Source organism: Panthera tigris, chromosome A2, assembly GCF_018350195.1.
Source record: "Panthera tigris isolate Pti1 chromosome A2, P.tigris_Pti1_mat1.1, whole genome shotgun sequence".
Taxonomy (NCBI): Eukaryota; Metazoa; Chordata; class Mammalia; order Carnivora; family Felidae; genus Panthera; species Panthera tigris.
Window position 1 is genome coordinate 31490767 of NC_056661.1, and position 25904 is coordinate 31516670.

The 25904-nt window shown below is 46.2% G+C and overlaps 1 protein-coding gene across 3 annotated transcripts in view; it reads right to left on the reverse strand.

The window, feature by feature from the left end:
- Positions 1-8861: 8861 nt before the first annotated feature.
- PRICKLE2 (prickle planar cell polarity protein 2) overlaps positions 8862-25904 on the reverse strand; it is a 323193-nt gene continuing 306150 nt past the window's right edge. For all 3 annotated transcript variants that reach the window (XM_042979354.1, XM_042979353.1, XM_007084362.3), the window contains one exon: positions 8862-14927. In XM_042979354.1, the coding sequence (XP_042835288.1) occupies positions 14053-14927 (875 nt within the window). In that variant the 3' untranslated portion in view covers positions 8862-14052. The remainder of the gene's footprint in view (positions 14928-25904) is intronic.

The following is a 25904-nucleotide window of genomic DNA, read 5'->3' on the forward strand; positions in this document are numbered from 1 at the left end:
ATCTAGATACTCATGCCATGGGTCATTTCAATTATTTAATTAGTTCTTTTATTCTTTTTGTTCAACAAATATTTATTGAAAACCTGCTCTCTATATGCACTGAGTAAGCTTAGCATGTGTAAATGCAATGGTGTACCTACACACCTGCTTGGAGTAGACAATCTTGTAGAATGTAGTTCTCTAAGCCCATTATCAAGGTCGGAGGCTTAAATAACCCAGTGATTTAACCAAAACAAGCAACCAACAAACCAAATCAACCAAGCCAGTGAACAAAGGAGGTTAATCCAAAGCCTTGGCCCTTTAGGCCTTCAGAACTTCTCGTGGCCATCAACTGACTCAACATGACCAGATCATCCAGACTAGAAAGAACCTTGAGAGGTCATTTTAGATTTGTTCCCATGTATTACTCACAATAGGCTGGGTTATGCTGTAGCAACAAATTAACCCTGAAATCTCTACCATTTAATACAACAAAGGTGTATTTCTTGTTTACACAAGACTTGTTGTGGATGGCTTCTTCCATAGAGTGACGCAGGGAGATCTGCTTCTGTCCAGTGACTCAGCATCTCAACCTGAGGCATCCAGATCACGTGGCTTGGGAGGAGAAATGGTAGGCAAATGAAATGCATAGGGGTGATTCACAGCATTAGTCTGGAGGTGACACCTCACTTCCTCTCAGTTCTTTGGCCAGCACTAGTCACATGACTCCACCCAGCCACAAGGGGGCTGGGAGTGGAAGGGAACACAGTCTCATTCAATGTGCATTAAATGTTGCAGACATGCCCATTCTTTATATAACACTTCTTGTGAATTATTGTGCAGAATTGAGAAACAACTTTGACACAGTTGACATGATATTTAGGGGACAGATTTTGCAAATAAATGAGCCAATTTCTTTCCTGGTTCCTTTTTAAAAAAATTTTTTTAAAATGTGTATTCGTTTTTGAGACAGAGAGAGAGAGAGCATGAGCAGGAGAGAAGCAGAGAGATAGAGGGAGACACAGAATACCCAGTGGGCTCTAGGCCCTGAGCTGTCAGCACAGAGCCCAATGTGGAGCTGGAACCCACGAACTGTGAGATCATGACCTGAGCCAAAATCGGGATGCTTAACCAACTGAGCCACCCAGGCTCAGCCACCCCTTTCCTGGGTTCTTTATCTGGGAATAATTTTGAAATGAAAGGAATATAGTTCTTGCCTCTCTTTCTAGATCAGAAGAATTCACTACTGACTTTGGTGTGGGTCCATAGTTCTTGGATCTCTCTTATTGGCTAGGAAAATGTCATCTCACACTGTGTATTTTCAGGTGACAAGGTCTGTTTTTCCAATGTGGCAAAAAGAAATGAAAGAAAACTCTAGATTGTAGAACAAGTAAACTGGTTTCAATATCTCTAAAAATATTGTGGCAAGAGCATTATCTACCTTTTTAAATTTTTTAAAATTAAAAAAAATTTAAATGTATTTTTAATAAAATAATTTATTTTAAAATTATTTTTAAAAATAACTTACTGTCAAATTGGCTAACATACAGTGTGTAAAGTGTGCTCTTGGTTTTGGGGGTAGATTCCTGTGGTTCATCGCTTACATACAACATCCAGTGCTCATCCCAACAAGTGCCCTCCTCGATGCCCATCACCCACTTTCCCCTCTCCCCCGCCCTCCGATCAACCCGCAGTTTGTTCTCTGTATTTAAGAGTCTCTTATGGTTTGCCTCCCTCCCTCTCTGTTTGTAACTATTTTTTTTTTCCACCTCCCCTTTCCTCATGGTCTAAGAGCCTAGATCTCCATCAACTGGTGAATGGATAAAGAAGATGTGGTTTATACATACAATGGAATACTAACCTGGCAATGAGAAAGTATGAACTCCTGCCATTTGCAGCAACGTGGATGGAACTGGAGGGTATTATGCTAAGTGAAATAAGTCAGTCAGAGAAAGATATCAAATGTTTTCACTCATATGTGGAACTTGAGAAGCTTATCTACCTTTTTTTTAATTTTAAGTTTGTTTATTTTTAAGAGAGAGAGAGAAAGTGGGGGAGAGGCTGAGAGAGTGGGAGACCGAGGATCTTAAGCGGGTTCTGTGCTGACAGCAGAACGATCGCGGCGGGGCTCAAACTCACCAACCATGAGATCATGACCTGAGCTGAAGTTGGACGCTCAACTCAGTGAGCCACCCAGGTGCCCCAACATCATCTACCTTTTGAATGCACACCGTTGCAAACCTTTGTCTGTGGGGCTCCTGTTTACTATAGAGTTGATTTTATCTGAAATGTTAGAAAAACATTTGCTTTGGCTAGGCTCACTTTTCATTACTAGGTAGAAAGCATCAACTTCTTTTTTTGTGTTTCTTCTGCCATTGGGGCTTTTATTAAGTGTTGTACCATTTCTAATTCAGCTGTAGATTTCAATTATCCACTAAGTGTGCTTTGATTCTGTCCTGGCTTGCTCAGGCACATTTTCCAATAAACAACGGTGGTGTAATTAGCACTAGACCCATGAAAGAAGTATGTTGAAATATGGTAATTTATTCCATTTGCTGATATAAGTTTATTCCCGGGTAGCATTTTTCCAGATCAATACGGATTTGATTTTCTTAAACCCTCACTTCCTAGTGATGGATCTTTCATTATATCATAAATCATCTGGTTATAATTCAGTGGCATAAGCCCTTCACTTTAGATTTTGCATTTATAGTTGATAGTACTTGAAATGTTGGTGGCTTCATTATGGAGTCTAAGGGCACTATTACTCCTTGAAATTGGAAAATAGTATGCTTAGCTGGAGTTAAAAAAAAAAACAATTTGGGGTAAATTCAGTAATGCAAACCTGATCACAGCCACTGATAGGGGGCTTGGAGTGAAATTTTGCCTCGTAGCAACTCATCATCCAGAGGAAAAAAGCCTTCACCTCAGAAGGAAAGCTGGAGTATCATAGGGAACTTGAACACTCAGGGATGTGTAAGACTCAGTCCGTGATCACTCTTGGCCTTTTTTTTTTTTTTTTTTAATTTTTTTTTTTAATGTTTATTAAAGACAGAGAGAGACAGAGCATGAACGGGAGAGGGTCAGAGAGAGGGAGACACAGAATCTGAAGCAGGCTCCAGGCTCCGAGCTGTCAGCCCAGAGCCCGACGCGGGGCTCGAACTCACGGACCGTGAGATCATGACCTGAGCCAAAGTCGGACGCCCAACCGACTGAGCCACCCAGGTGCCCCTCTCTTGGCCCTTTTAATTTACTGACCCAAGATCTTTAGGAATCTTCCTTTTGACATCCCTTCAAAATATTTTTTGAGCGTCTATTGTACGTTAGGCCCCATGAAAACCATGTGCAGGATAGTGGGGGTGCCACTATGGATAGAGAGAATCTGAAGATATATGCCAGGCCTTAAGAATTCACCTTTTCCGGGATGCCTGGGTGGCTCAGTCAGTTAAGCATTTGACTCTTGACTTCAAATCAGGTCATGATCTCACAGCATGTGAGTTTGAGCCCCGCATTGGGCTCTGCGCTGATGGTGTGGGACCTGCTTGGGATTCTCTCTCTCCCTCTCTCTCTGCCCCTCCCCTGCTCACTATCTCTCTCAAAATAAATAAATAAACCCAAAACAACAACAACAACAATCAGAATTCACCTTTTCCTTTGGTTTTTCCTTGAGAGACAGTATAGATTTGATAGATGAAGTATAGATTTATAATATTTTTGGTTCCTGGATTGTGTTTCTCTGAATGCAATACTTGGCTGAGACTGGGCCAGCAGGAGTCGGGGGGCTTGGGGGCTGGAGAAACTTTTCCTTGAGAGGTGCCTCCAATTTGATAAATAGAGAACGAACGACTGTTTAGAAATACATCCAACAGATAACAGTCCGGGTTCTTCCCTGGGGATGTTATAGGATAGTTCTTATAGGAGATACATTTTGGGGTGTCCGCTCACCCCAGGACTCTCTGTCTGAAAACTGTTTCCTCACCTGCAAACACTAGCACGCTGCCAGCAGGCTAGCACTAGGAGTCACCTCCTTTCCTCCGACAGGAAGGAGTGCCTGGTCCAAGTTGGGCTAACCAGAGGGTTTTTTCCGGAGAACAAGGGGTTCAATGTGGGGGATGGCCACTCAGGAGCTGTGGGGGGCCACAGATGTCCATGGCTCCTCAAACGCGCAAAAGCAAAGGCAGAAGACTAAGGAGACAACTGGAGGAAAACAGGTTCAAAAATTGGGATAGAACACTTTTGACCTCTTGTTGGCTTTCCTCTTCCTGGTTCCAGGCTCTCATGAAGAGGCTGCCCTTAGGTTCTTATAAGACACGTATTACTCTGCAAAGAAATTCTGTTTCCTTATTGCTCAAGTTACCTTGAAGTAACTTTTGACCACGTGAAATCCAAAGAACGTGGCCTAAGACACCTGCCTTTTATGGCCCCAATTCCTCAGGTTATCGTGTTTACTTTCGGATACTTCTGGTCTCATCTGTTGGCTAACTTGTTTCGTGTTAATGGCACAAAGTTGCCCATCAGCCTTGATGATCTGTTTTCTCTCTAGAATCACCAACCGAGCAGGGGAACGAGTACCTGCTAGTATTTTGCTGAGAAAGCTCTTAAATCATCTCCTCTCCCGCCGGGTATGATTGTGTCATTTAACGGTTTAACCACCTCCCCCTAAACTTCAGCCTGTGTTTGTTTTTGATTATTTATCTACGGCATCCTCCCAGAAGCTTTCGTTCTGGGGCTCTAGTCTTGACATCTCTCTCAGACAAAATTAGTTGTATTTAGAAGTTACCCTGGCATCGGTTTTCCAATGGGGCTGCAGTTTCTCACTGGGGGCCAAAAGTAAACCAGTGTCCACACCTATGGTAGATAAACATTTGAGAAGCCTCTTCCAGCGTGAAGCTTTGTAACACAAGCTGGACTGCATGCAACACAAAGGGCTCTCAGGGGACGGGTCTCCCATGGTGAGAGAGGCTCAGAGCCCTTTCTCCCAAGGGTGGCCTCAGATCCCTGAAGGTTTATGAAAAATGCAGTTTGCTGCTATAAACCTCCTGAATCAGACTTTCTAGGGATGGGGACAGGACCTCTGGAATTACAAAATTACTACCAAGGTAATTTTTTTTTTTTTTTAATATATGAAATTTACTGTCAAATTGGTTTCCATACAACACCCAGTGCTCATCCCAAAAGGTGCCCTCCTCAATACCCATCACCCACCCTGCCCTCCCTCCCACCCCCCATCAACCCTCAGTTTGTTCTCAGTTTTTAACAGTCTCTAATGCTTTACCAAGGTAATTTTGATGCATGGAACCCATTGGCTCTGAGCCGAGAGTAGCAATTCTCAGATCCAAATATAATTGTTAGACTGGATTTCACTGTAAGATTTTATATATATATATATATATATATATATTCTGAAAAATTAAAGTCAGTTAAACTACACTTCTATTTGTGGAGACTGTCACTCCTGGGAAAAACTGAACATATCTCAGATCCTCCAAAATTGTATGATAAGCTCCAGGCTCAGATCTTTCCATCCCGACCACTGGGATTGATATCAGATTGTTCTGAAGCGGGTGGGACTGGCAGACATGTTTTTTGTTTGCTTTGGGAGAAGACAAACAGACAAACATAGGTTAAGTCAGAGATTTGTCATGTGTGGTCCTTAACCCTGCTGGACTGGAATGACTTGAAAGACCTTATTACAAAAGCATATTCTGGGCTTGACCCCAGAGCCACTGAACCAGACAGAACGTGAGTAGGACTAGGAGACTGGCTTCGTTTAGTAAATTGCAGGCATTTCTTACACGTGGTAAAGACGCAGGCCTTCCTGGGACGTCGCTAACTCCTGTTCGATGCTTCATTAAGATAAAATAAATGAGGCTGGGATACCAATGGCATCTACTTTCTGCTACTCTTTGAGTTGTTGATGATGATGATGGATAGTAATGGCAGCGACAGATAACGTTTCGAGCTCTTACGGTGGCAGACACAGAACTAGGAGGTTGACCTGCATTATTCCTGTAAACCCACACAACTCCATTACTCTCCCATTAGTGAGATAAAAACTGAGGCTCAAAGAGGACCGGCACATTTTCTGAGATGACACAACAAGTGGCTGAAACGGGATTAAACTGCTCAAGGGGAGCCAAATAAAAGGTGTGGGAGCTGCCATTCAGAATTCATCCTTCATGTATATATTTTTTCAAGTTTTATCTTTTTTGGGGAGAGAGAGAGAAAAGGCGTGAGTGCTGAAGGGGGAGAAAGAGAGGGAGAGCGAGAGAATCCCAAGTAGGCTCTGTGCTGTTGGCACAGACCCCGACACACAGCTTGAACTCACGAACCAGGAGATCATAACCTGAGCTGAAGTCAGACAATTAACCTAGGCGCCCCCATCCTTCGGTGTGTTAATTAGGGTTGCAAGGAACACTTGAGTGCAAGTAAGAGCTGAAAAAAGCACGGGTGGCTCAGTCGGTTAGGCGTCCGACTTCATGATCTCATGAAGCGTCATGATCTCACGGTTCGTGGTTCGAGCCCCACATCGGGGGGGATTCTGTGTCTTCCTCTCTCTCTGCCCCTCATCCACCCTGTGTGTCTCTCTCAAAAATAAACATTAAAAAAAAAAGTTGATGAAAGTGCATGATGTAATGATACACAAGCACAGGGTGTGGGAAGGACCTAAATCGCGTGCTGATCCTAGAAGAGTACCTCTGGGGCAGGAAGTGGAATGTGTTCAGTGGAATGTGAGGAAGTCTCAGGGACCAGCTCCTGTGGGTCACACGTGATCTCCCTGGGGTCACATGCATCTGTATTCTTGGTCCTGCTCTCTGCCTGAGCTTCTGCTCCTCCATCCTTCATCCTGCCCTGATGCTTGTGGGTCCTGGCTGCCCTCCCTATACATCCTCCCGGCTTCAGCCTGCATTGCCAACAGCCTCAGTCTCTCAGGATTCCTTAGTTTACATTTTGGAGAGAGGGAGCCTGGTCCATTTTACTGGTTTGTGTTACATCACTTATAGATTGCTGGCTAGGTGCCACTCTCGACTCCAATCATTTTGGCTGGAGAGGAGGAAGAGGGGGGTCATATAGTAAAACCATGGCTGCCTGAGGGCCATGGTCCCCAGGAAGGTCTGTGAACAGAACAAGCACGGTAACTGTCATTTCCAACACAACTCGAGTCTTCATGCAAAGGCTCTCAGAAGGCCTTAGAAAGAAGTAAGTCTTGTCTGGAACGCCAAGTCCCCATGGTTAGGGTGGGTGACAATATTTGTTATTTCATATTTCATTCCTGGTGGCAAGTCGAGTTTGTAAGCTCCTTTAGGGTAAAGTTTTGTTTGTATGTTGCTGTGTTCCAAGCACCTAGCATAGTGTCCAGCATTCAGCAGGTTCTCAATAAATATTTGTTGAAAGAATGTTATCACAGTTTTCCAGCAACTCCCGGATGTCATGGATCAGACACGGGAAAATCTGATTTACATACTGCTTTGGTCCTGGCTCCTAGACACTACGAACGCCACCCTAACCATAACATATTCGTGGACAGAATTCCCTAGATGACACATTTCCTTAAAAGCTAATACGGATATTTTGGAGTCACTTGTTTTCAACTCCTGCTAATAACTGAAAATTAACCATGTGGCCTGGGTAGGAATCGGTTTCTAGAATCCTCAAGGAACAGAGATGCTAAGAAAGCAAAACATTTAAACCGATGGTTCTTGGGGCGCTTGGGTGACTCGGTTGAGTGTCTCTTGATTTTGGCTCAGATCGCGATTTCATGGTTTGTGCGATCGAGCCCTGTGTTGGGCTTTGCGTCAAAATAAACAAACATTAATAAAACAAAAACAAAAACAAAAACTGGTGATTCCCAGCCAGGAGTGATTTTGTCCCCAAGGGACGTTCAACAATGTGTCGAGATATTTTTTAATTGTGGTAAAATAAAGATACAATTCACCATTTCTAAGTGCAGAGTTTGGTAGCATGTTGTACCAACAACTGCCAGATTTTTCCTCTTGAAAAACTGGAACTTTATACCCATTACATAACTCCCAGTTCTCCTCTCCTCTCAGCCTTTGGAAACCCCCATTCTATTTTTCATCTCTACGAATCTACCCTTGGTGTCTCGGGTCAGTGGAGTTAGGAATTATTGGCCTTTTTGTGACTGGTTCATTTCACTGCACAGGAGGTCCTCTAGGTTCATCTATGTTGTAGCATGGGACGGGACTTTCTTCTTTTTAAGACTGAATGACACGGCACGCTATATGTCTACACCACATCTCGTTCATCCGTTCGTCCACTGATGGACATGTGGGTCGCTTCCACCTTTTAGCTATTGTGGATAATGCCACTACGAGCGCAGGGGCGCTCCTATCCTTCTGAGGCCGTGCTTTTAATTCTCTTCAGTATCTGCCCACAAGTACGGTAGTTTGACGTTTAAATTAGTGAGAAACTGCTGTAGTGTTTTCCACAGAGGATGCACCATCTCCACAGTCTCACCCACGGTATACAAGGGTTGCAATTTCTTCCCGTCCTCACCCACACCTGTTTTTATCCTTTATTTTTTTGACAGCAGCCATCGTATGGGCGTGATGCACGGAGAGATTTTTGGTTGTCACAACTCGGAACAGGGGGTACCTACCACGAGCATCTAGAGCGTAGAAAGGTCAGCGATGTTGCCAACCTTCCTACAAGGCACAGGTCAGTCCTCCGCCACAAAGAACGAACTGATTCTAACCGTCGATAGTGCTGAAGTTGAAAAATCCGATCCGCACTGTCAGGTTCATCCTCCATAGGAAATCTTACCTCCAGACATGTGCAGCCTCTGTCTTCTTTGTTGAGCCACTCAAATGCAGAGATTTCAAAAAACCCGGAAAGGGAGGGAGGGCCGAGAAGAACGGCAACATTTCTTTTATTCAAATTTTATTGGAAGTTTACAAATGTATTACAGACATCAGTAAAACATATCCATTTTACAGGGCACGGATCTCAAGCAAAGTGTTCACAACAGTCTCTGGCAGAGCCCACACCAAAGGCCTGTTGCAGACCTTCTTAACAAATGCCTTGACATTCGACACACAACACGGAGTCTGGCCTGCCTCACCTTCTCAGACCCTCTGAGGTTTTGTTTATGCACTTGGAGTTAAAGCAGGAGATGGGCAACGCAATTCTGTACAGGAAAGAATGTGTTTGGGAGAAGGAAAAATGCCAAAGTCCTAATTTGCTAAGGAAAATGAAGGACTTGTAGACCTTAGAGTGTTAAGTCAGGGTCCACGATAGAACGAAAATGCATTGCGGAAACACAGGAGTATCAACTAGAGAGGCTGGAGAACAGACCTTGCTAGTGGGTAACTCTCTCCAAAAAATTCTCAAAAGGTTGGTCAGTGTGACCTATTGAACATGAATGGCCAAGTGCCCAGTAGGGTGAAGGGATGTCTCTGAAAAGTCTCAGGATAGAGCAATTTTTTCTATCCTAAATCACCAGAAATGTTTTCCTACGCTACATGACTTCCCTCCCTCCTTTTTTTAATTTCCCTTGGGGAAAGCTAGTTTTGTCAGCAGGAAGTAAGCTTATAAAAGACTATAGCTCCCAATAGTGAGTCATGGCTTATGGCAGTCTTGTGTTGACTGGGCTACTATTATGAGAAAATGAAAAAAGAATCCAATCGTTTCTTGGTCCTAACCTTGACAACTGCTTCCAAGTGGTCAGACAAACCAGTTCGGGTGTCTGCTGAGGCCCCCAAGGGACCAAGCACTGGAGGCAAGGCAAAGCTCTCATTTCTACTTCCCCGGTACTTCCAGAGACGTACCTCAAAAGGTGGCAATCTGAAACTGCCTTCCAAATCAGGAGAGGAGGCTTAGCTGAGCCCTGCAGCCGGAAGGCTGTCCACAGGGCCCATTTCAAAGCCCTGAAGGTGCGAAACAGTCGCTAACAGCAACTCTTCTGGCATGAAACGGTCAGATAACTGGTTTCATTTTCCACTTTTCCTTTGTCACAGATAGATCCTCCTTCTCAGGCGTTAGCATCTGGTTTCTGTTAGACAGAGATATGCAAAGAGTACTTCTCCTTGGAATTGAAATGCTTGTGTTATTTCTTGTTAGAAGGTGGGATTAGACAAAGAATGAGATGGCCTCTCTTATCTGACCTCTGCAAGAGGATGAACAGAAGGCTGCCTGTAATAATCGGCCAAGAACACGAGAATGGAAAAGGAGGCCACAGAGACCGGTCTTTGTTTTGCTTTAAGAAGTCAGCCTCCACTTTTAGCATCCACCGTGACTTATGAACGATGCTTCCTAAATGGCTGGTGTACCGTTTGGGGGCCAATGGCAAAAGATGGAAAGATACATAAAAACTGGTTCACAGATCAGCTGTGTTATCAAATAACCTCAGTTCTAGTCGACCGATCCTGGCTGGTTGGAGGGTCACAAAGATTTCTGAGGCTGTATCCATGCTCTCTGGGAGAGCACACAGGGACACTTCGATGATACCTGCCCAGGCTGCAGGGACTCCAGAGCCTGTGCCACCCAGATGTCATCACCGGCTGCACCTGAGCTCGGCAATGGCAAGTGGTACCCCAGAAGCAGAAAGCCACTGCAGGAGGGGAAGGAAATATAATTTGTTGCAGTGCAAGAAAATCCTACAGAATGTGAAAAGAAGATGAGAAGGAGCTGCCTTCTGGCCCCCTACTGGAAATGTTCACGGGGCTGGCTGAGAGCAGAAAAGAACGACTAGAGATGAGAAGGTAAACGTAGAAAGCAGGCATCGACCAACCAACGCTAGGAATTCTACCTGCCTTGAACCTGCGCATGACCAGGAAACATGGTTCTGATCTCCCTCACCTCGTTCACCTTCACGCTTGGTAGAGATCCCAGAAGTATATGACAGAAGGAAGGGGGGGTACCTGAATGCCACACTCGATGCCACCAGCCTGCCAAGAAACCTGTTCACAGTATCAAGGGTTGTATGTATTGGCAGGGCCATTCAGGAAACTGTCAATGGCTACTTCTTCCTGGGAAACAGCCAGTTCTGTTGCCAATGAATTGAGCAGCGATAAGAAATGAACTTAACTCCAAAGTTGTGGTTTTAACCAAAAGGCAAGAAGATCACTACGAAGAGAGGTAGAAAAACCAAACAAACCTAAGGCATTAGAGAAGAGAGGAAACTAGGAAAAGAGAGATTACTTTTCTAGAACAGTCTACTGAGGATAATAGGATGATCTACGAAGAGGTGACTGCAAGCCCCACTCGCAGGCAAAACTTGACCGAGAAGAGCTCATGGTTATGCGGGAGGAATCCGGTAAGGACCCAAAGTTCTTGCCTCAGAAAAGAATGCATTGAGTGTTTGGGAACAGGATTCTGCGATGTTACGTTTAAGGTATCACGAAGAGGTGTAATTCCTAACGCAGTGACATCCTGCTTTCCCCAGGGCACTCACTTGGAGGTCCCGTCATCTTTGTGACGATTTAACCGTCCTCGTGGGCATTCTCTGTAAGGTGCTTGGCTGCATGTGGGGTGGGGAGCAGGGATAGAAAACATGGAGGTGACCTTGTTTACACACAGTGTGGCCCTGAGGCCTGCCTCTCACTACATCTCAAGCTCGGACCAGTTCGGCTGCCGGACGCTCCCTGCACCGCTAGATCCGAAATCCCTTATTCCTCCCATCCCTTGTTGGGATATGGTTCCGTGTTGATTTCTGGTTACCATCTTCTTTCTGCGGATGGTGGCTAAAGCCTCATCTGGGGAAAGTAAGAGGTACTCTGAAAAGGATGGAGTTAGAAAGCAGCTTTTTTTTTTTTTTTTTACCAGGAGAATTTCTTTCATTGGATTCCAGGCTAGAGAGGACAGACGTTATTTTTCAGCTGTTGGCTACGTTAAGTGATCTACTTTTGTCTCTCTTTTCTTTTTCCAAAATGCCTTTTTATTCTCGTCAACCAAGGAACTCAAAACTCCACATTGGACTCGCCCGATTTCTACCAGAAACCGGCCACTTCAGTAGCATGGTGCTGCACAGTATTTCTTAATCAGTTTTGCCAAGCAGTTTACAAACTTACTATACAAACGTAATAGAGTTAATTCTCCGGAGGCTTGGATAATTAATGAAGCATTTAGATAATGAAGATAGCATGCGGAAAACAGCCACAACCAACATTTGCATTGCTTTTTTAAAAAATCAGTGACAATGACAAATGTCATATTAATACCTGAAAAGCAAATTATTTGTATACATCCTGAATGGAGTGCCATTTCCACATCCTTTATAGCCTTCTATTCCCCAGACCCATTTGGGATGGTGTCTGAAAAGCCACTTTTCACATTCTCTCCATAAGAAAATACTAGAAAATATTAACTACTATACTGAAAAGAGACCACACTCACCTCACCATGGCAGATGGCCACTGAGATACGCCGTGTACTACATCCACAGTACATCTCACTAAAGGTGGGTCCTCCAATGGATTATTTCAACCGCCACAATCCATTAAAAGGAGGAGGAGAATGGAACAGAAAGCAAGCGCTTCATCTTGAACCGAAGCAAGGTAGGAAGGTTTTTTTTTGTTTTTTTTTTTTTACTATAAACAACACAACCGCTAAATGTCTTCTTTAAGCAAACTCACTTTTGAGCCCATTTTCTGTCTGACCAACAGTCCCCAAAGTTCAAAATGGAAATCCCCTTCTCAACAATGGTTGGTTTGCAAGGCCATTACCCTGAAATCTCCTGAGCAGCTCCCTCTCCTGGGTAACCCAGACACTCTGGTTACGGGGTGGGTTAAACTGGACTCCTTCCACAAGCACTGCAGGGTTATTCAAGGTAGTGGTCACCGCTAGTCTACTTCCTTTCCAGAAGTTCTTTGCTCTGACCTTCCTTCATATTCCCCTTCAGTCTCTACCCTTGACCTGCTTTCTGCTTTGAAACTGCCTTGTTCCTTCTCCATGCATGGCATACAATCTGCGTGTGACCCCCCGTCACTCCCAGAGCCCCTCAGAACCCTTCTGCCCCTAAATGTCTAATGCCTAAGTTTGCACTGAGGACAACCGGTTGTCAGGCTAAGGCAGCTGTTCCGTCTGCCTTGGTAAAGGAAAGCAGATAATATAATCCAGGAAACATGAGCACCAGAAAATAATGCCACATTCAAAAGAACGTCATGCGGACATCACACAACGGCACCACTCACGGGCACTTTCACTATCCCCAAGGGACAGGTCAACAGTGAGCAACTTCAGTGTTCCCAGCAGGGATGGCGTGTCTCACGGGACTTGACTGACACCGGGTGGTTTCTCTAATTGGCAAAAGTTACGTTTGCAATTTTAATAAAAATTACTATCACTTTGTAGAGAATAAATTCTACCGAGGGTGGGAGCAGACCTAAGGATGTCTCTCCTGAAGATGGAATGGAGCATAAAATGCTTTGGGTGTAATAGTTAATTTTTTTTTTTCAGCCACAAAAAGCCAAATTGAATAAACTCCTTTGAAAAAGGTCTCACTGACATGTAACAAATTTGTATAGAAAAAAGAAAAAAAAAACAAAACAAAAAACGGTGGTCCTGGACCACCTCTGAATACTACTCAAATACGACGCTGGGTATGCATGCAAGGCTTCACTGAGTCCTACGATATAGAAATTCCTTTGATATTACAAAATACAAAAATATTTTATCAGAACTCTCATTTACATTGCATTTACAATGGACATGTAAATAACTTAGTCTGGGGTCCTGGCTAATAAACAAATTACTTACTGGAAAAAGGGTCCTAAAAGTAAGAGAGAGCCAGAGAGGATATAAGCGAGCGGGAAACAACTTGCCATCTTGCGAAAGGCGACTCAACACAGACTGACGGGAAGGAGGTGACCAACTCTGGCCTCCACAGAGTCTATAGCGTTTCCAAAGTGAAATGTGCAAATAATATTCAACATGCCGAGAACTGCGACTACCTATTGAGTCAGTCTATGACCTTGCCTCCATCAACTGCCAGCGTTTCCCTCTTCTCCTCCAGCAACCACCCCCCCCAAAAGCGCTTTACATTTTAAAACAGTGCAAGTTTCTGACTTTACATTCTTAGCTCCCATCTTCCCCCATTCCCTGACCCCAATCGTATTAGGAAATGATACAGTTTTTGCTCTTTTGTCTTTTCCTGCTGTGCACCTGTCCCCTGCCCCCTAACGTGGAAGACTTGGGGAGGCCGTAAGAGCTGTATTTGTGCAACAGCTCGTCGCTCGTGACGTAGCGCAGGCGGGCGGGCTGGGGGATTGGTTCTCCTAGGAAATAGCCCTCGTTGTCAGACTCCGAAGAGGAAGAGCAGGTGGAACACCAATCATACTCGGTGAAGTAGGGTCCCCATCGCTCCCCAAAGGCATTCTGCAGAGCCAGGTCCGACACCGTTCTCGGGCACTGGCCGTACAGGTCCCGGCGGGAGCCTTGGCCCAGGCTCTCCTGGAAGCTCCGCTGGCGCATGAACTGGTCATAGTCCTCCCTGGCTCTGAGGGGGGGCCTTTCTTTTAACCGGGAGATGGCCTCGCGCTCGCTGGCCAGGTGCAGGGCGTTGTCGGAGCGAGAGCGCCGGGAACGCCTGGACCGGTGAGGTCGGAAGCGGCGACTGTCATCACGGGAGGTACTTCTCCTCCGCGTGCGTTCGCTCATGGGCTGGATCCTCATGCCGTCCTGCCCTGGCAGCTTGCTGCCTGCCATCCCTCCATCGAAGTCAAAGCTCTGGTGCATCCTTCCGTGGGACTGCAGGTCTCTGTACCCGATGGGGTTGCCGAGCTGGTGGAGGTTTCCCTCCATCTCCTGGTACTGCTGGGCGGAGAGCAGGCTGCGGACTGACTCTGCGCTCCGGAACTGCATGGACGAGTTTAGAGTGCCCATGTTGCTCAGCTTCTCAGAGACATTCATTCCAGAGTCTTTGCTGAGGTCAGGCATGGAAAACCGGGACAGGTGCTCCTGGCGCTTGGCGCCACCATCTGCGGACAGGCCTGGCGGGACGGGGAGAGAGAAGAGAGGACCATGGAGGTTAATACGAGTTGCAGTCGGGTTCATCTGAACCACCAGAATCTACCCAGGATCGCTGCACGCGGCTCTGCAGCTGTACACGGCACAAGAGCTCTCTTGGAAAGCGCGTGCGAGGGCTTTCCCCATTCCACGGCACGGCGGGGGTGGCGGGGTAGTGTCCACCCAGAGAGGGCACCTGGTTAAAAGGCATCCATAGAGATGCATTTTACTAGGTGCTAATTCCTACAAAGGCTCATCGAAGTTACTAAGAGTCCACTGTGCCTCTTACGCGTGATGCTTCCTGTGTTTAGAATTTCTACAAAGGGCTTCAGATACCTCTTTGATCTAACGCCGTGCTGTAAGTACGGAGGACAGATATTCTGGACGCAGAAGGTTTCAGCTGCAGAGGCTGGGCCATGCCCAAGCACTTCCTACTGACACGGAGCCTCGTATCTAGTCCCATGATACCAGACCGACTCACTTTCCTGTTGGTCTCCAGCAGCTTTCTCCTGCGCCCGCTGTCCCTAAGCTCCCTATCTCAAATGTCTGGAACACTAAGTGACTCCCTGGGTGTACACAGAGGGATATTTACTCTCTCAGGCTGCTGCGGGAATGACTGTTCCCAGGGTTTTAAATGGGCCCCTAACGGCCGGAAGATGTGAGTGGGGCCCTGGGACACCCCTTCTTTCCCTGGGGAGGCACTTTTAAAACAACACCGTGACCCTAATGTTTGAGAAAACAGCGGGTACCCCCAGCAATGGCCCTGCAGTTCCTAAGTGCCATCACTGGCACCACTGAAATAAAAACTGTTTCGCAGATAGCGGAGATTCTTGACTTGAGTAATTTCCATCTTGCCCATCCTAAAGCAGCAGTCTCTAAAGAGATGCTTAAGAGCAGACCAGGTGGTAAAATCTCAGCATTTTCCACTCATTATCTGTTGGAAGATGAGCAGTTCTGCCATTGGTAGAAAACATGTCTCTGGATTGCAATGGCCCATTATGACGCCTGCCCCTGATTATTCTTCCCTACCTGCCGGGACCGACAACTTCCACGTCCCCGACAAAACTAATGGTAAGAACACTTCGAAAAACTACTTAGCAATATCTAGTGAAGCTAAATACATACGCATACACACACACACACACACACGCACGGATTATCAACAAAGCTGCTTTGAATATCTGTGTCCATTTTTGTGTGTGTGTGGACTTCATGTTATTTCTGTTGAGTATACAGAGTGGAGATTATATGACTTTCCATTGCTTCTCCTCATTATAGACCTAACAGGAGTCAGTGCACAGGTCCAAGAAAATGTAAAAGAGTGTATTCAGAGAATATTTTACAATAGCCTAGAACTAGAAACAACTCACATGTCAACTAATAGGAAAAGGGATAAATAAATCGTGCTAGTTTCTACCATTCTCCCTTAAAAGGAATCAGAACTCTGGAGGGATGGCTGATTCTAGGACAGGAGAAGGGAAGGTATGAGCCTGGAACATCTTGTCATGCCAGAAAGGAAGTGTTACAAATGAAAAAGGATTTTTTGAAAATCACGAAAAAAATTTTTTTTAAGTTTATTTGAGAGAGGCAGAGATACGGGGCAGAGAGAATGGGAGAGAGAGGATCCCAAGCAGGCTCAGGGCTATCAGCACAGAGCCTGACGTGGGTCTTGAGCTCACAAAACCGTGAGATCGCGACCTGAGCCAAAACCAACAGTCAGATGTGTAACCGAATGAGTCACCCAGGTACCCTGAAAACTGATGGAGGTTTGCCAGAAGGACACCAGGCACAACCTCAAAGGGCCCCCACTAGCCAAAGCTAAGCAATTTGAGCCTCAAATCATTGAAAACAGTAGTGATTCATAAACCACTGAAAAAAGAGGAAATCATGAGTCCATACCGGTAAGAGATAAACCCATCAGTAAATAGACGGGGGAGGAGAATAGGGTCTTGCCTGCAGTAGAATGCTGAGCAGAGCAGAAGGAGTGCACACAGAGGGGGTGCTGCATTTGGAAGATCATCATTCCGTAATCATTGTAGGTAATGATGGATTCCGTGCGAGAGTCAAGGCATGCGCAAGTTTGGGGGTAAAATTTAATGGGGAGGCAGGATATTTGCATGGTGTTAAGTGTTCTTCCACGCACTTACTAACCGTAAGGGAAAATTTAGTAGCTACACAATGGAGAAATCACACAGCAGTTTGACCGGGAGATCAAACTTGACCTCACCGATGAGGGGCAGCTGGATACTGTGGGCCACCCAGCGTATGTCCTAAGAAGTCCATGTTATCACTCATGCAGTGTTCCAGCCAGGGAGACAGATCCTGAACGTACTCAGAAGGAAACATCAGGGAAACTCCCAAAGGAGGAAGATTCTATGAAGAAAAAATGGGACTATATTCTTGAATCTTTTTTTTTTTCAGTATCATAAAAGTGTGACGGAATATTTGACACTAAAGAACACTAAGGAACCAGGGCAATGGTATAGAATACACGATCCTGGACCAGAACCTATTCTGTAGTGAGAATGTCATGAAGGATAACTGTGGAGAAACTGACGAAAATTGGGACACGGGCAATTAATAAATATGCTAAATTTGCTGTGTTAATTTTGATAACAGTGATAATTATGGTAGTGTTGGAGAAGATCCTTCCTCTTGGGAAATACACATGGAAGTATATGGTAGTAAATGGCCGAGGTGGATGCAACTGCCTCTTGAATGGGTCAGAAACAAATTGCGTGTGTGTATGTGAACAAGAGAGAAGCAATGATAAAACGAATAGGGGAAATTGTTAGTCATATGTGAATCTAAGTAAAGAGTACATTCTGGTTATTGTTTGTTTCATTTTTGCAACTTTTCAGTAAGTGTGAAATTATTGCTAAATAAAAAATCTCCTGGGGCGCCTGGGTGGTTGAGTCGGTTAAGCGTCTGACTTCGGCTCAGGTCATGATGTCACTGTTTGTGAGTTCAAGCCCCGCGTCAGGCTCTGTGCTGACAGCTCAGAGCCTGGAGTCTGCTTCGAATCTGTGTCTCCCTCTCTCTCTGCCCCTCCCCCGCTTGTGCTCTTTCTCTCTTGAAAATAAATAAACGTTGAAAAAAATCTCCTGAAATTTGTGGCATATGATGCAATGGTTTTCAATGCCTGGGGAAGTTACTGGGGCTGGGGGGGCGGGGGGGGTGGGTGGTATATGCTATTGGCATCTAGTGGGCAGAGGCCGGAGAGATGTTGCTAAACATCCTACGATGCACACACAGGACAGTCCCCACAACAAAAATGATCCAGCTCCAGATGTCAGTAATGGCACAGGCGAGAAACCACGATAGGATGCCATCCTATCCTGCGAGGATGAACGACTACACCCAGCCACAGGGATGAATGTCACATAGAGAATGCTGGCAGACAAAAAAGAGTACGTGCTGTGTGATTCCGTTTATATGAAGTTCAAGAACAGCCCGAAGCTGTCTATGGCGGCTGAGATCAGGACAGAGGGAAGGGACATGAAGGAAACACGGAGGGTGCTGGAGATGTCCTGTATCTACATCTGGGTGGTGGTTAGAAAAGGATACACACAGAAAAGTTCCTTGAGGTGTGGATTTAATATTTGGTTTGCTCTATCTTAGGTAAGTCACGCCCCAATAAAATGGCATAAAAACAAAGCAGAGCTCGCATGAAAGAGCCAAATGTAAATGTTGGATATGCCTGTGGAGAAAATATTCTGCCAACCACCATACTTTCCAGTCGTATATATTTTTTAATTCCATTACTGGGGTAACTGTCAGGGCAAGAGGGGATGAGTTCTTTAACTCCCGCTTTCCCCGCTGCTTATCTCTGACGCACACATCATAAAAGCTGATTTACAACAGCCTAATCACTTCCAGAACTGCCCCAACCTGAAGGCGGAGAGGACAGGACAGCAACCAAGGATGATGAATGAGTCGTCGGAGCAGATGAACTCCATGCAGTAGGGAAGGAAAAAATTCTTCAAGAATCACCGGGAGAGACAAAAACTACACACGTGTGGGCACAACGATCTTTGCTGGGCTTCCTCCTCAAGCCCTGTTATAGAATCAGGGTTGTTATCAACAAGCTAGCAAAGTACCACACATCCCCAAACAAGCTGTTTTCCTGACCCTGTCTTTTGTAAGTCTCCAAGTCAAGCATTTCTGAGGACATCCTGCGTGTGAACAGATTCTTATTTCCATGAGGAGGGTGTAACGTGAAGGAGGGCAGTTTCAGTACCACTGGGAAGTGATCTGGCCCTGTCGTGTTGTACTTCTGCGTCCTGGGCAATCTCAGGATAACCTTGACCACCTCGACCCTCCTCAGAAAAAAAGAACGCTCTGTCAAGTACAGGAGGCTCCCACTATTCAACCCGGAGCCTAATGTCACTTATCCCAAACATAAACTATTCTCTCCGGGACGTGTGAATGGGACTGGAAATGTTAGACGCTTGCTATGGACATTATCAATACATTTACTTATTTATTAATAAAGCTTCTTATTGACTAACTCAGAGTTTGCTCCACGGTCTTCCTGCATGCAGGACATGAACAGAATGGCCAATGTTGTCCACAGATGAGCAGCCATCATGTACCTGCCTCTGAACAGGGTGGCTCTGTGGTTAATTTCATTCTTGGCAAAATCCAGAGTCCTCAGGCAGCCCTCAAGGCCCTCTGGTCTCTCAAAGATCACCCACTAAACCCTCATCCCAGCTTCCTTGGCGTCAGCTGTCCTTACACACGTACCAGAAAGCTCATTTCAGCCTCTTTTGGAAAACACTCCCCTCTGCACTGCTGACTTCCGCTGACCATAAAGGCCCTCACATAAATGTCACCTCTTCAGAGGGAGCCGCCCTGATTGCTCTTTCTAAAGGAGCAGGTTGTCCCCCCAACAACCAGTCACTCTGCAGCCTTGACTTTCAAGGTTCCCACCCTGACTTGTTTTCTTAAGTTCTTTCATATGAAGTTTGCAAGTTGAATGGGTGCCTCCTGGGAGCAGGCATCACGTCCCCCTATTCACTGGACTCCCCTAGAACTAGGAGTGAGCCTCCTTGGTGCTCAATCAATATTTGTGGAATTAAGGTCAATGAATCCTCATGCTGCCCGCCAGGAAAAGGTAGCTACCCTCTGACCTGGAGTGGGCCAGGACTTAACAACCAACTCTAATTCAGACGGGTGGGATGCCAACCATCAGGACCAGAAACACACAGTCACACCTGTCAATCTCATTGTCTGCAATGCTTCATTTTGCAACCTACCATCTGTGGGGTTTCTCCAATTTTAAAGTTGAAGAACGTGTGGTTTATAATTAGCTCCTCAATCTGCACAAAATGTTTTGGGCTTATTAATCCCAGCTCTGGAGATGCGTTTAAATCACCAGCTTCCATGTCTCCAAGACTATCACAGATCACACTTCAACTTGAGAAACCATCCTTTCCTCTCTCTGCGAGCTGAACTGGAGAGCCACTTCCTGGCTGGCAGCAGGGGGGCAACCTTTGAGCCTCTAGAGACACATCTCCAAAATGGGTATGACAACAGTATCTGAGTTTGGGAGTTGCAGTGACGTAAGATGAGGAGAACAGTACTTTTCCTCATTAAGACTCATCACAACGGTAGTAGGTGTGTGCCATGTTTCTTTGATCTTCAACTTCTTGGCTAGTCTATAACCTCCAAGATGGCAGGAACAGACTCCTGTTTGTCAACCCTCATCTCACCACCTCATATTCTGGTACTTTATATGCTGGAAGAGAGTAGTAAGAAAGACCTCAAACTCCCCAGTGAAAGGAAGCAGGCCCCAAGAATTTTATACTCAGCCACCTGCCAAGGTAGACAAATACTTGAAGGTGTGATCGTATGACTGAATGAGTCCTAGAATGATGACCCACACAGGCCACACGGCAGTGTTCACTGAAGATGGGCCACTGTTCAAAGAATCTGTGGCTCCCGAATGCAGTTGGAGACTGCTTCTCCACACAGATGAAATACAACTCTTTCTTCTGTTTGTGCAGCAGGAGACCCTGTGTCAGATCACCGCGTATAGACAGAATCCACCCCAATGGAGGTCTACAATGCTACTCTCTCCTGCTGCCAGAGGCCCACCTTACTTTTCTTGCTGCCTGAGCCCCGATGTGTGCATGTGAATGCCTGCAAGCAAGGTGTGGTGTGGGAGGCAGAGACTGCTAACTAAATTCCCCAGGGAGCCCTTGGAGTCTGACCCCACATTTGATGATCACAGAGGTGATCACAGAGGCCCAACACATTCTGGAGACCCTGGCTGAAGAAGCCTATCTGCCAGCATGAGGCATGGATGTTAAGGCATTCTCCTCTCCAAATAATGCAGGATTTGTGAGAAGTGCTACATGGCCTCAATTCAGCCTGGTCCCAGTGATCTGTGTGGCCGGGAGCCACACAAACACCCAGGGGCTGCAGTTTTCTGTCAGCATGCATGGCCCTGGCCCCAACAAGGAGAGGTCCGTGTTGAATTTAGCCTGCAATTCTCTATGGTTTAAACCATCAACGCAAAGCTACGGCCAGGATGCTCTAAGCAATGCCAGCATTTCAGGCTGAGCAATATCCCCTCACTGCAAACATAAGGCCTCACAGAAGTCAGTGACAGCAAGAAAAATCAATACCTCCAAAGAATGCCCTGGGTCTGACGGAAGAGAAAGGCAATCTTTGCGGTGTTCGCTCTCTCCATTTATTCCAAGAGCAGAAGAGTGCTCAAGACCAGAGAAAAGACCACGCAGACTGCAAGGTAAGATTAGCCCTTTGGTACATCTTTCCATTCCTTATTTATTGCCCTTTCTGGTCCTGTTCCTACCCCCCTCAAAGAAATTGGCATACAAAGACATCGCTGTTTCTGCCAACTTAAATAACGCATTTCATTTTACAGTTCTGTGCAATAAACGGAAGAGTAACTACTCACCTTAGCCCTATAGACATTTATGACTCGCACGTTCAGTAAGGTTTTCCCTATATGACTTTTTTTTTTTCTTTCTGAAGCAGAGACATGAATCGGAATGGTTTAGAATAAGGGTTTGCAACCTAGAGCCCATGGGCCAAAGCCAGCTCACTGCGTGTTTTTGTAAATAAAGTTTTATTGCAACACAGCTACACCTATTCATTTGCGTATTGTCTAGGGTTGCTTTCTCACTACAATGGCAGGAGTGAGTAATCGTGACAGACTGTATGACCTACAAAGCCTAAAATATTTATTACCCGGTCCTTTCTAGAAACAAGTTTGTCGCCTCTGGTTTAAAAGGCAAATGTGCTGTGAAGCTGTAGCAGGCCTAAGCATCCCCAAAGTCATGGGCTCTACATGGTCTATCAGAGCATGCAAAAAATGTCTTTGAGGTACAAGTTGATTCAAGTGTGTGGGGGTAAGTTTGATCAGGTCCCTTGGGGTCCTTTTTCCAACTCAGTCAATTGATTTCATCAACACTCAGAATCTCAAATTGGCAACATCTGGAGAGAAGCTGTCATCCGGGCAGTGGAGTTTAACCACCACCAAATGTTCCTTAGTGACAGGGCACGGAATGTTCGAACAGAGTAGGCTGGGGAAAGCGGTGGGGCGGGAACGGAAAGAGAGGGAGAAGGAAAAGGAAAGGCAGGGAGAGATTATGAGCACACTCGAAACCCCTGGCTGCTAACAGCGGGACCTGGGACCAGCGGCCATGGCACCCTAACCAGACTGGCAGAATCCCAACCTGCATTTGCACCAGAGCCACCCTGGTGATTCACATGCCCCTGAGAGTTAGGGCCCCACTGTGACAGAGCTGTGGCCGAGTTTCAAGGACAATCTTCTCTGCAACGAAAGGTGCTTCTACCCTAGGAAACCCCACACCCTCAGAGACACTGATTCAGAGTTTCTCAACTTTGGTGCTATTTGCATCTTGGGCAGGAGAATTTTTTTTTCTTTTTCTGCCTGGGGGCTGTTGTGTGTTGTGTGGTGCTTAGCACCATCCCTGCTTCTACTCACTAGATGCCAGCAACACCCCCCTGCAGTTGTGACAACTCACATCTCCAGACATTGCCCAATGTCCCGCGGGGCTAAAACTGGCCCAGCTGAGGACAACTGCACAAACAGATCTGATCCTGGAGCTGCTGCTGACCACAGGCTAAGGAGCACTCTGTTCCTGATCTTCCAGCGAAACTGGGTTAATCCTGCTCTACCCCACCCCGCAAACATGAGCCTGAGCACCAGACGCGGTGGACACGTTCTCTTTCCAGAGAAAGATCAGTGCGTTCCATGAGGTTGGGGGTGGTGTATCTCCCAAATCGGGGAACTACGAAGTCATTTGCTCTCTAAGCTCCCCTCCACAAACCCACTCCTGACAGTCTGTCTCTCCCACGGTGGGCATTAAAAGAGTTCCCTGTGGTTAAGGCCTTCGCTGTCTTCTTTTCCCTTCCCCATTTGAAGCCTTTGGAATCTCGAGCCCTTGATGCAGCTCTCTTACTTCCTTACTCTGGTCACCAGCCTGTCTAGTGGGTCCCAAGTGAGGAGGTGGTCATGAGTGCGTACAGTCACGTGTCTGCCATCTGCTCCTGTGGTTCCAGGAAAAGTGCTGGCAGACGAAATACACAATTTCCTTCAGGCAGCTGCTGCCGCGAGGGAGGCTGAGAAGGGCTGGCGGGGAGAGACGCCCGCTTCTGACTTCACGCCTCCCCCGTGCCCGCCTGGATTCCCCTCGAGGGAAGGGCCATTTCCCCATCCCTGACCACTCGGGCCCCATCCCTGACCACTCGGGGAGACTGGCCCCAAATAAAGCACAGCTGCTTGACAACCAGCTGGTTACAAAGGCGTCCATGACCCATTCGGGTTTTCCCAACAACAGAGTCGGTGGTTTTTAGCAGCATTCATTCTAGAGACTTGCCTTTGAGCCACAGTGGCTGAGAAGTGACAAGTGTGACAACAGGACTAAAAAGTCGCTTTTCTTGCAGACCCAGGAGAGTTGAAAGGAAGAGCCTGGTCGAGATCAAAACTCTAATTCGACTGGAGGTCCCTTACCTTGTATCTGCGGAACTGCTCCTTAACTTCCCAATAAAGACCAACGTGTAAAAGGCAGTGAAGGGAGAGACCAGGAAGTGACATTTTTAGAAACATGTGGGGTCAATTTTAACTCCTTTTCAGCCCCGTGGGGGATTGTGGTTGTGTAGCCACAAAGCCCATCGCTAATTGAAAGGATGCGTAAAAAATTCAAACCAGGTGAAGATTGTTTGCCAGGGTTTGCTCTGGGCTCACACTGACCCCATGCTGCTTTCCAGAACCCATTTACCCAAGTCAACGGGCAGACCACACGGGAGTCTGTGCTCAGGAAACACTCGACTACACGGCCCAGAAGCTCAGTGGCTCCCCAGCGGTAGGGAGCAGGCAGCCGGGGACTTGGAGACCCATCTGGTTTCTTCAAAGATTCTAGATGAAGTCCTAACACTGCCAGGCTCTGTGAGCAAGGCCATTTCTGGTGACACCTCAAAGGAATATTACACTATAGAGGGAAGAGAGATAACTCAATCAGGAGGTCAGTACAGCCATTATAGAGAGTAATCACAGGAGGGAGGAAACACAATGCTCTGACAGGGCCAAAAGATTAGCTCTATCCAAACAGAGTGCTGAGAAAGACCCCTGTGATGGTGATGACAGCTATCCTAACACCTAAAGGACCTATGGGCACCTGGGTGGCTCAGTCAGTTAAGACTCTGGCTTCGGCTCAGGTCATGATCTCATGGTTCGTGGGTTCGAGCACCACGTCGGGCTCTGTGCTGACAGCGTGGAGCCTGGAGCCTGCTTCGGATCCTGTGTCTCCCTCTCTTTCTGTCCCTCCCCCGCTCATGCTCTATCTCTGTCTCTCTCAAAAATGAACGGACGTTAAAAAAAAAATGTTAAAGGTCTGAAGGAGACAGCCTCACCAATAGTGGGGAAAGCGCTCCAGGGCAGATGGAACACTTCGTACCAGGAAAAGTTCCTAGTACTCTACGAAGTGACAAAAGGGCAGTGTGGGAGCCCGAGAGAGGTTCTTCCAGGCCACCTTGGCTTTGAAAGTATCCTTCCCGTGCCTGTAGGCAGCTGCGTGGCAGCACAGGGGAGTGGAGAGGAGCACTGGCTTTGAACTTCACCTTCCGGCTCTGTCTCCTAGAGCTATGCCTCCTCAGGCAAGACCCTGGCCTGCTTTGTGCCTCAATTCCCTCACCCGTAAAATGGGAGTAAGTAGACTCTAGCTCATTAGGATGACAGTGAATAATAAGTGAGTACTTAGTGCTGGTGTAGGGAGATCAGACGGAATGTTCTCATGGTCTTTCACCACTTATCTGTCACTTAACAAAGTATTCTTAGGAATGTTGTCCTACATGAAACAGCTGGGCATGGATACGCAAGTTTTTCAAGTGTGTAACAGAGAGTTGGAAGGATTTGCTCGAGGTCACCCAGCAGCCACTTGAGAACTATTACTTCCTACCTTTTATTTTTGTCAGTAGAAGGAGTACAAGGAATATGGCCACAAGGCTGTTATTGACTTGAGTGACAAGAGGCAAAGAGAGAAGTAAAGATCCATCCACACATTTGAGCTCTGGACCAGTGGCCACAATTCAAAAAATCCTTTTCATTAATGGATAGTTTCCTATTGTATAAATAAGAATTATTGCTATCTGCAACAGCAAGGATGAATCTCATAAAGTGAAAGATGCCAGCCACAAAAGAATACAAACAGTAGGATTCCATTTATATCAAGTTAAAAACCACTGCAAGCGAACTGTTTGAAGTTAGGACAGTGCTTGCTTTGGAGATGAAGGAGGAGGAGAGAGTGGAAGGGGCAGGAGGGAGTTTCTGGGGTCCTGGTGGTGGTCTACTTCTTGACCTGGGCAGTGCTGGCAGGAGCATAATAATTCACTGAGCTGCAACTCATGATTCCTGCACTTTTCTGCTGGTTACACATCCGTAAAACGTTTATTAAAAACGACCACCGAGA